A 10,330-nucleotide genomic window follows, 5' to 3' on the forward strand; every position below is an offset into this window, starting at 1 on the left:
GAATCACTCTGCATTTTCCTTTGTCCACAGTTCGTCCAGCACTCCAACAGCCATCAAGAAAAATGTGCATGAAAAGAAGAAAGAAAATAACTATGATGCAAAATTTGAATCACTCTGCCTTTTTCTGTGTCCACAGTTCGTCAAACACTCCAACAGCCATCGATAAAAATGTGAATGAAAGAAGAAAAAATAACTATGGTGCAATATTTGAACCACTCTGCCTTTTTCCGTGTCCACAGTTCGTCCAGCACTCCAACAGCCATCAAGAAAAATGTGCATGAAAAGAAGAAAGAAAATAACTATGATGCAAAATTTGAATCACTCTGCCTTTTTCTGTGTCCACAGTTCGTCAAACACTCCAACAGCCATCGATAAAAATGTGAATGAAAGAAGAAAAAATAACTATGGTGCAATATTTGAACCACTCTGCCTTTTTCCGTGTCCACAGTTCGTCCAGCACTCCCACAGTCCCGTTCTCCGGGCCGGACCTGCTGTGTGGCAATGGGGAGGGGGCGGGTAGAGGCCCCCACCCGGCGGCCCACGGGGCGGGGAGTGATGAGTTGGCGGCAGGGGACGTAGGGGCCTGGGACCAGCGAGGGGGAGACAAGCAGAAGCTGAAGGAACTAGATCTCCATGGCAACAAGAGGCCTACCTCCAGAAACAGCACCAATCGAAAGATCCCCAGCTTTGATAAAGGTCAGTTGTGGTTTTGTTGTTATTGTGGATTGTGGTTTTTTTGGTTTTTTTTTGGGGGGTGGGGGTGGGGGTGGGGTGGTAGGGGGCTTTGTTGTTGTAGATATTTTTAAGTGTGTGTATACGTGTGCGTGTGTGTCCATGCGTGTGTGTGTGTGTGTTTGTGTGTAATGGTGTCTGTTAATCGATGGTTTGTTGTTCGTCGTCTCGCGACGCTTACTTAAAAACAGTTTTCTAAACTATATGCAGATAAATAACCATGCTTTAATAATACGGCTGGGAGCATTTGTCCAAAGAAAGACTGCTTTCGTTTGACTGCTTGCTTTTCGGCACAGAGCAAATCTAACAGACAATTTACCACAATGTGCATATCAGATCACAAGTTTGTGTCTGAATCGCACCAAAAGCGTCTGCTATGTTTCAGCGTCGCTAGTGAGTGTGTGGAGTGCATGTAAATCACACGGTCGATATCGTTGCAGTGTCCAGCGAACGAGAGGAGCTGCGGCCTATAGGCAACTCTCTACCTCCCGCCAAACAGTCCCCGCTCCGTTCCAACGGCGTCAAGAACAACCTGCTCAGGGCTGACCAGTTCATCAGCAGTAGGAGCAATGGAACTACAGGTAAGGCAGAAGAGAGAGAGAGAGAGAGATGGATGGATTGTTTAATTGTATAACCAGTGGATTGGTTTTTGACTCACATGCGAAGCAAAAGTGAGTCTATGTACTCACCCGAGTCGTCCGTCCGTCCGTCCGTCCGTCCGTCCGGACGTCCGTCCGTCCGTCCGGACGTCCGTCCGTCCGTCCGGAAAACTTTAACGTTGGATATTTCTTGGACACTATTCAGTCTATCAGTACCAAATTTGGCAAGATGGTGTATGATGACAAGGCCCCAAAAAACATACATAGCATCTTGACCTTGCTTCAAGGTCAAGGTCGCAGGGGCCATAAATGTTGCCTAAAAAACAGCTATTTTTCACATTTTTCCCATTTTCTCTGAAGTTTTTGAGATTCAATACCTCACCTATATATGATATATAGGGCAAAGTAAGCCCCATCTTTTGATACCAGTTTGGTTTACCTTGCTTCAAGGTCAAGGTCACAGGAGCTCTTCAAAGTTGGATTGTATACATATTTTGAAGTGACCTTGACCCTGAACTATGGAAGATAACTGTTTCAAACTTAAAAATTATGTGGGGCACATGTTATGCTTTCATCATGAGACACATTTGGTCACATATGATCAAGGTCAAGGTCACTTTGACCCTTATGAAATGTGACCAAAATAAGGTAGTGAACCACTAAAAGTGACCATATCTCATGGTAGAAAGAGCCAATAAGCACCATTGTACTTCCTATGTCTTGAATTAACAGCTTTGTGTTGCATGACCTTGGATGACCTTGACCTTGGGTCAAGGTCACATGTATTTTGGTAGGAAAAATGTGTAAAGCATGTGAGTCGTATGGGCTTTGCCCTTCTTGTTACAATGGTAAACAAGTCGCGTAAGGCGAAATTACTACATTTAGTCAAGCTGTCGAACTCACGGGATGAAACTGAACGCACTGTATTTTTTCACAAAGACAGTACAGCTTCGTCAATCCCTGCGTGAAGGAAATCGCTCACCTCCCACGTGCAAAACGTAGTGATATTGACACGCCAGATTAGACTGAGCGGTAGCGTATTCTGCTAAGCAGGAAAGCGCGCTTTTCTGTATTCTTGTTAACTTTCTGAGCTTGTTTTGAGTACAACCTATCATATCTATATGTTTTTGGAATCAGGAAATGATAAAGAATAAGATGAAATCATTTTTGAATCGATTTCTTAAATTTTAATCGTAAGATTAATTAATCCAGCTATTTTCGTTAATTGTGATCACATTTTAAGAGTAAACATGACCTATGTATATATACTTTTAGATTCAGAATGTGATGAAGAATACGATGCAATCAATTTTAAATCTGTTTGCGAAAAATCGATTTTAATGACAACTTTAATGAGCAAACTCATTAATTAATTTTTAAGCCTCCAAGCTGAAATGCAATTCCAAAGTCCGGGCTTCGTCGAAGATTACTTGACCAAAATTTCAACCAATTTGGTTGAAAAATGAGAGCGTGACAGTGCCGCCTCAACTTTCACGAAAAGCCGGATATGACGTCATCGAAGACATTTATCAAAAAATGAAAAAAACCTTCTGGAGATACCATACTCAGGATCTCTCATGTCAAATTTCATCAAGATCGGTCCAGTAGTTTACTCTGAATCGCTCTACACACACACACAGACAGACACACACACACACACACACACACACACACATACACCACGACCCTCGTCTCGATTCCCCCTCTATGTTAAAACATTTAGTCAAAACTTGACTAAATGTAAAAAGAAAATATACAAGAGAGAGAGAGAGAGAGAGAGTGTGTGTGTGTGGTCGTGTGAGTGCCTCTGGTCGTGTGCGTGCCTCTGTGTGTGGGAGGGGGGGTGATGATGGAGATGACGTGGTTGACAGTATACAGAAGACTGTGTCTATCATTGTGTGCGTGTGTGTGTATAATTTGCAAGCACGAATGCGTGTGTGCCCGTCTGTCTGTCTGTGTGCACGCGTGTCTGCTTATATCCTTCGCGTGTGTGTTTGTGTCTGTCTGTCTGTGTCTGTATGTGTGTACATGTCATGTGCCGATGTAAAAAATTACGATTGCAAGTTTCTTCCAACCTTCATTGTTATGTTTGAATGTGTGCATATATATTATACGCTTACCGTTAGGCTTACATCTTTAGCTTAACTTGGTAAGTGTGTTATTTTGTTGGCATGGTTATGTGCGTGTACACTTGACGTGAGGCTGAGACAGTCCGTTTTCTGTGTGTTGGCCTACCCGTGTGCATTAGCTCAGCGTACGCATCCGAATTATCAAAACATCTCAAGAATGTGGAGGTAAATGTTTAGCACAGCTTCGCCGTTCGACCATTTGTAACCATAATTAAAGATAAACAACACAAAACAAACAAACTGATATGTCTCCTCTTGACCTCATCTTCCCTGTAAAACCTCTGATGTCAAAAGCGAAACAAAAATCAAGAGGACGTCATAATGCGAATAATGGCGTCACGTAAACACTCTATTTATTCTCCTGCACGTCTCCCAGAAATCGACCCAGAATTTCGAGAACGAAGATTGTCTCGGTGACTTCGTCATATCAGCAGGAGAAAGTGACACTTAAGGTCACCACTAGGCTGTGCATGTATCGGTATCGTATATGATTAAAAATGCATTGCATTTCCTGTTTGTCGAAAAGTCTCGACCAGCACGTGGTTTTCCGTAGTTTACGTCAACAATTACGTAAGAAAATCGTCAGACATTGTCTGGTTCCATTTCGGTCAGTTCCACAGACAAGAAGCTGGTCTACTCCTGTCTCGGATATAAATTATCAACTAGTACAGTAATTTTGAACGTAAGCATTACTGGAAGGGCGTTGGTCTTGTACGAAGCTTATTTCTCGAGATAGGTACGCGAAATGTTCCTTTCTTCAACCCGCGAGCTTGAATATGACGTCAATTCAGCTTTCGGCATCCAAGATCTTTTCTGTACCGTGTTCTGCGGGCGTTTTGACTGACCAAAGGTCTTGAGAAAAGCATTGACATTTTATTGCTGCGAAGCTGAGTGTGAAAAGAAAAGATAGCGTACAAAAGTATGTTTGAGTCTTGCAAGACTTTGTGAACAACGATTTATCTCTTGGAAGGAAATGAAGATGTCTGCTTGTCGTCTGCTTTGAAGGTAGGGAGATTTTACAGCTTGCACGTCAAAATAAAAGTCGCATTGGACAAGAATGTTGTTATTCTTTTTTTCTTTTTTAAAGTAGATTTGTCCGTGACAAATGTTTCAGGCTGTGCATTGTTTGACCACGGAATACAAAATCGCAAAGAAATTTGGATCGTTTGCTCCGGAACTGCAACGTCGATGTGCCCAAACAAAAACAGTCTAGCACAAAATCCGCACACTGGCCGGTAGTGTCATATTTTTAATATGGGTTCAGAATAACTGCTCATAATTTACCTAGCTGTCCGGTCCTGTCCTTTTTTTTTCATCACAGCCCCTCTTGACCGTTATTTTGTGCGACGTAGCAGTACACATAGTAGAACGAAATACTACGTGTTCATAGTTACTTTGTGTTTGTCCTTCTGTCTGTATTATCAGTCAGCTAGTCTGTCGGAGCTTTCCTGTCAGATAGTCCCGTCTGTCCATGAGAATGCGTGTATCCTAAAACACTCACACCTCCAACTCGCGCCGAGTGCACGTCGTTATGCGGATCTGACAGTTATGGGCACACTGTAAAGTCGCAGCCTTTCAGCCTATCTGTTGGTGGTGGTGCGTGTATCATTCTGTATTGACACTCACATCTCACCTTCAGGTCGCGAGGATGACCTGGTAGCCATGGGAACTCTATGGAGTCCCAGCCAACTACAGACCCGCGGTTCTTGCACCACCATCTCGTCCAGCAAGTCCACGTCCGCGCCCAACAGCGGTAGCTACACGGTGTACGGCACGCTGCCCGCCCGACGGCCCATCAACCTGTCTACTACGTCCACGTCCACCCGACAACTGCTGCACCACACCACTGCCTCGTCCACCCAGATCACCCCCAACATGGGCAACGGTATCCGGAAGGAAGGTCAGTTGATGCTCGTCGTCGTTGTGTGCAAAGGATGAATTCCACCTCACAATATTGATAGTAGTAAAACGGGTAGCCTGCCACCCGAGGAAGATCAGTTGTTATCGTTATGAATTGCGCCAAACGGTACTATCCCTTATCAAATCTAACCATGGTAACATAGGTAATAGTAGAACTAGAAGCATAGAATGAGTTGTTTGAGATGCACTGCAAAATCGCTGATCACGATCACTCTTGGTTTAAACAACATTTTATTCAAAATACATGACATGTTACAATTAGCAGTCCACAACAAGTACAAGAACTCAAGCAAACACGCTTATGTAACGTGACCAAAACATTACAATATTACACAAATCTACATGATGGTGGACTTGACAAGAATAAACCAGGAGAACAAATTCTGGGGGTGGGGTGGGGAACTTAAGCAAAACAGAGGGTTCTACAGGGGGGGGGGGGGGGGGGGAGGGAGAACACACAGGCAACCAAAATGAAAGCGCGGGGAAATGAAATCAGCAATTCTGGGTGATGCACATTGCAACGTAAATATTCCAAACAGATATTCATTTTTTTCATGGAAAAGGCAGTAATTCGTTACGAATATAACTAATACAGAAGACAATGATCACTTTAAATTTGGCTAAGTAATAGTTGTTGTCATAGCCTACCTATGAAATTGAATCTGATGAATATATGTAAATCAACAAAACTTTGTTTAAAGCAACTGTGATCCATCACTGTGTTTTCAGTGGAGCCCAAGTACGGCGACCCTCTGTCCGGAGCACCCCCCAGCTTCCAGTCACGCCTGATGGAGCTCGCCGCTCTGGAGGCCGAGACTGCCCGCTGGGAGAGAACCAAGAAGGTCAAGAAAAAGCCCAAGGCGGACAGGGACTCTTGATGACCGCTCACCTGTAAACTCATAGACTCCTCCTTCCTCCCACAAGACTCAATACCCTCCCACCTCACACACGTGATAGCAATCTCTACAGTGTCTCTACTCTCTCGTGTTGAACAGACTGGACAAGCCTTATTGCTGACGTTTGATGAGCCTAGTTCGCTATATGACTTTGAACGGACACGAGGCAAAGCTTAAGGAGTCAGATTTGTGAGCAATTAAGAAGATACGCATCTGCCAAATGATCCTCGGAGAACTTCACAGTGCGCCTTGACATGTTGGGACTTGGTTTTCAAGACGACAACATCCCTTGCATGGTGGTTCTCTGCAGAGTAATCCGAAAGAATATCCGCGAGTGACCTAACTTTCACACGGCAAGTGCAGTCACATGATGACTTCTCGTACTTTTACCTCTAACAGGCTGCAGATGCACGACTGGCATGAACTGGGAGGTACATAACGCCTGGCATTAATGTTGAATTTTGACCCGACATCAGACGGAAAGCTGAAGCAAGATCTGATGCCTGTGAGTTCTGTGTTCCGTTAGCAGCGGAGAATGTTCACGTGAGCGATGACGTCATCAGTGCATGATGACGTCATTTGTGGGTGGCGTCAGAAGTGAGTACTATTAATTGATGACGTCGTTTGACATGAGTAAGTCTGCACTGACGTCTTCCACGAACAGTTTGGGATGATCCCCGGGGTTTAGCCAAACATTCGCCATGAGATACGGCTTCTGTGACATGCGAGAAAGAGCACCATCTTCGTAGTCTTGAACACTCTCGAATTGTACATTAATATCGTGCAGATATTTGCAATGACAACTCAAATCTTTACCTGGCAGCACCGTTTTAGAGTGCATCGACTTTAATGGGAATGAACGTGTTACGAATTAGCACTGAACTTAAGCAACTACTTTTACAAGTGTTGTGAGTATTTGAGCAATGTATGCTCGCTCTATTTTTGGACCGCTGACGCTCGGCTGTTCTCAACTCACGGCTATGTTGACAAAAGCAGAGACGTTGCTTGTTCAGGCGTTCCTTGGGCAGTATGAACACAAAAGCGGCACTGCTTTGCGGCAATTATGCCAACACTGGTGTCACGTAACTGTGAACGTTTCACTATGCTCATTAAAACTGTGAATTGAACTGAGTGCCAGCTGACAACATTCACGGACCGCGACGAGTCAAATTAGTGGCTACAACTTTAACGGTAAAAGAGGGCCATGAACACTGGTGAAAAGCCTGGAAACAGAATTACAATTACGTTTATTCACTGAGTTTTCAATTTTTGATCTGTTCCGTCCTAACGAGGGTTGCTTCTTGCTCTGTTGATCTCGTTTTGTTCGAGTTAAACCCTTTGTTTGTTAATTGTGTGATTAGCGGCATTGATAAAAGTTATTGAAACAAAACTTGATGTTATATTTTATGCAAGTTTTTGTTGCAATTGTTCAGGGCTAATTTTATGCAGGTTTTCGTTGAAACGGTTGCAAAACAGAACAAGCCGCATAAGGCGAAAATACAACATTTAGTCAAGCTCAGTCGAACTCACAGAATGAAACTGAACGCATTGCATTTTTTCCGCCAGACCGTACACTCGTAGCATCGTCTGTCCACCGCTCGTGGCAAAGGCAGTGAAATTAACAATCCAGAAAAGCGCGGTAGCGGTTGCGCTGAGGAGGATAGCACGCTTTTCTATATCTCTATTCTTTTTAACTCTCTGAACGTGTTTTTAATCCAAACATATCATATCTATATGTTTTTGGAATCAGGAATGGACAAGGAATAAGATGAAATTGTTTTTAAATCGATTTCGGAAATTTAATTTTAATCATAATTTTTATATTTTTAATTTTCAGAGCTTGTTTTTAATACGAATATAACATATTTATATGTTTTTGGAAATCAGAAAATGATGAAAAATACGATAAACGTAAATTTGGATCGATTTATAAAAAAAAAAATTAATTACAATTTTCAGATTTTTAATGACCAAAATCATCAATTAATTTTTAAGCCTCCAAGCTAAAATGCAATACCAAAGTCCGGCATTCGTCGAAGATTGCTTGGCCAAAATTTCCATCAATTTTATTGAAAAATGAGGGTGTGACAGTGCCGCCTCAACTTCTACAAAATGCCGGATATGACGTCATCAAAGACATGTATCGAAAAAATGAAAAAAAACATCTGGGGATATCATACCCAGGAACTCTCATGAAAAATTTCATGAAGATCGGTCCAGTAGTTTACTCTGAATCGCTCTACACACACACACCACACACACACACATACACCACGACCCTCGTCTCGATTCCCCCTCTATGTTAAAACATTTAGTCAAAACTTGACTAAATGTAAAAAGGATGCAAATTAGCGTTAAATAAAGCAGTGAAACTGACAGGAATAAGCTCGGAGAAAAAGCTATGCATACAGTAAAGTTCAAAGACTTTTGTGCATCAGCTCTGTGTTGCTGTCATCCAATTATCAGCATCAGAATTTTACTAGCTAGAAACATCACCAATAACGAACTGTGTCCGTATATTTTCTCTCTACATCGCAAACTACGCTTGACGTTATATACATGCTTTATGAGAATAACACTGACATTTCACAGGCTATGATCAGGTTATTTCTCCAAAAACACATGAAATTTTATGTGAAAAGAAACGACCATGTCAAGTCAAATTATCAGCTTTTGAAATACAATCAGAATGCTACCCACCGTCAGCGTTCGTAACGCACTGCTGCAAAAGTATGCTGATGTTAATTTTATAGAAAGTCTTTCCTCCAGAACAAAACCAGTTGACTACATCACGTTGGGGCAGAAAAACGTGATCATTTTCTTCGTTTTTCTCTCGCTTGAAATATCAGTAATTGATCTGAAGAGGTGAAGAGACATCGAGCATGTGTTTGTTTAGTCAAACAAGTATGCACGAATTTACATCTTTTGTTTAAAAATGTATGCCATGTTCCAGTTCAGTATTCCAATACTTCGACAAATTACTTAATTAAAGCCATATGTACTCGATGACTATACACGCTAATTGCTTTACCAACAGCTGGAGACATGCTAAATTAAGTTCCCTGCAAAATATTGTGGTCTAGGACCCCTTCAATGTTGAGATATGTTAATTTTCATTTTGATCTGGATCGTCCTATTTATAGATTTGCCAACAGAGGTAGCGTTGACGCAAGGGAAATAACTCCGCGTCTTTGTTTACATCCAAAGTTTTTGAGACTCTAAAACAAGCTGTAATGCATGTATATGGTCCGCGCATGGCGACATATCGTCATTACATGGTCTTATGGTGCGTTTGACATCGATTATGGGCAAACTATACTTTGTAAACACGGGAGCGCGTACATATGCCTTTAAGTGCGTTTTGTCTGCGTGAGCGGGTGTTTTGACGAATTTGGGTTAACTTGATGCAGTTTGAGAAGTTCATGAAAGTTACGAATGTTTGTTGATGAGCTGTACGGCTCAGTCTAGTGAATACAGTTGTCTTTAGCCACACGCCGCCCTTCTCTCCCCCCCCCCCCCCCCCCCTCTGAGCGCCCTTTATTCTTATTTGCCAATTCCTGCCCCATCGCGACCTCAACCTCCCCCCCCCCCCACCCCACCACCACCCCCCCCCCCCACCCCACCACCACCCCCACCCCCACCCCCACCCCAAGGTGTTTTCCCAATAGTTTCCGCCCGCCCTCTTAACATGTGTAACGATGCGATCTGTATTCGTTTAGTTCCGATTAGTTTTTGAAAGCTGTGTTACATTCGAAAAACAACAACAAATGATGAACATATGAAAGTACTGAATGCCCGAATGAATGTTTGGTTGACGTTTGTTCGTGTACTTTTTCTGTTACGAATTTCAATAATAGTTTATTATGCAGAGCCTGTTTATGTTGTTTTCATATTAACACTGGAACTATACGTTTTAACGAGATGACAGTAATAACTGCCGAAGCTAAATTTCTTTTTCAAAAGTTTAGCAACTAAGAAAGGATCGAGGCATTATTTCTGCGCAAACATTTCTTTGGAAAACTAAGCACAAGCGTAATAGTTGAAATATATAGTT

At 42.5% G+C, this 10,330-nt stretch overlaps 1 protein-coding gene across 1 annotated transcript in view; it reads left to right on the forward strand.

Moving 5' to 3' along the window:
• The window catches only part of LOC138966000 (serine-rich adhesin for platelets-like), a 23,138-nt gene extending 13,276 nt beyond the window's left edge, over positions 1-9,862 (forward strand). Inside the window, exons 2-5 of the mRNA XM_070338085.1 lie at positions 449-696; positions 1,173-1,313; positions 5,100-5,360; positions 6,110-9,862. Coding sequence (XP_070194186.1) covers positions 449-696; positions 1,173-1,313; positions 5,100-5,360; positions 6,110-6,258 — 799 coding nt within the window. The 3' untranslated portion in view covers positions 6,259-9,862. The remainder of the gene's footprint in view (positions 1-448; positions 697-1,172; positions 1,314-5,099; positions 5,361-6,109) is intronic.
• Positions 9,863-10,330: the final 468 nt, after the last annotated feature.

The sequence above is a fragment of the Littorina saxatilis genome, linkage group LG5 (genome assembly GCF_037325665.1).
Source record: "Littorina saxatilis isolate snail1 linkage group LG5, US_GU_Lsax_2.0, whole genome shotgun sequence".
NCBI classification, from domain to species: Eukaryota; Metazoa; Mollusca; class Gastropoda; order Littorinimorpha; family Littorinidae; genus Littorina; species Littorina saxatilis.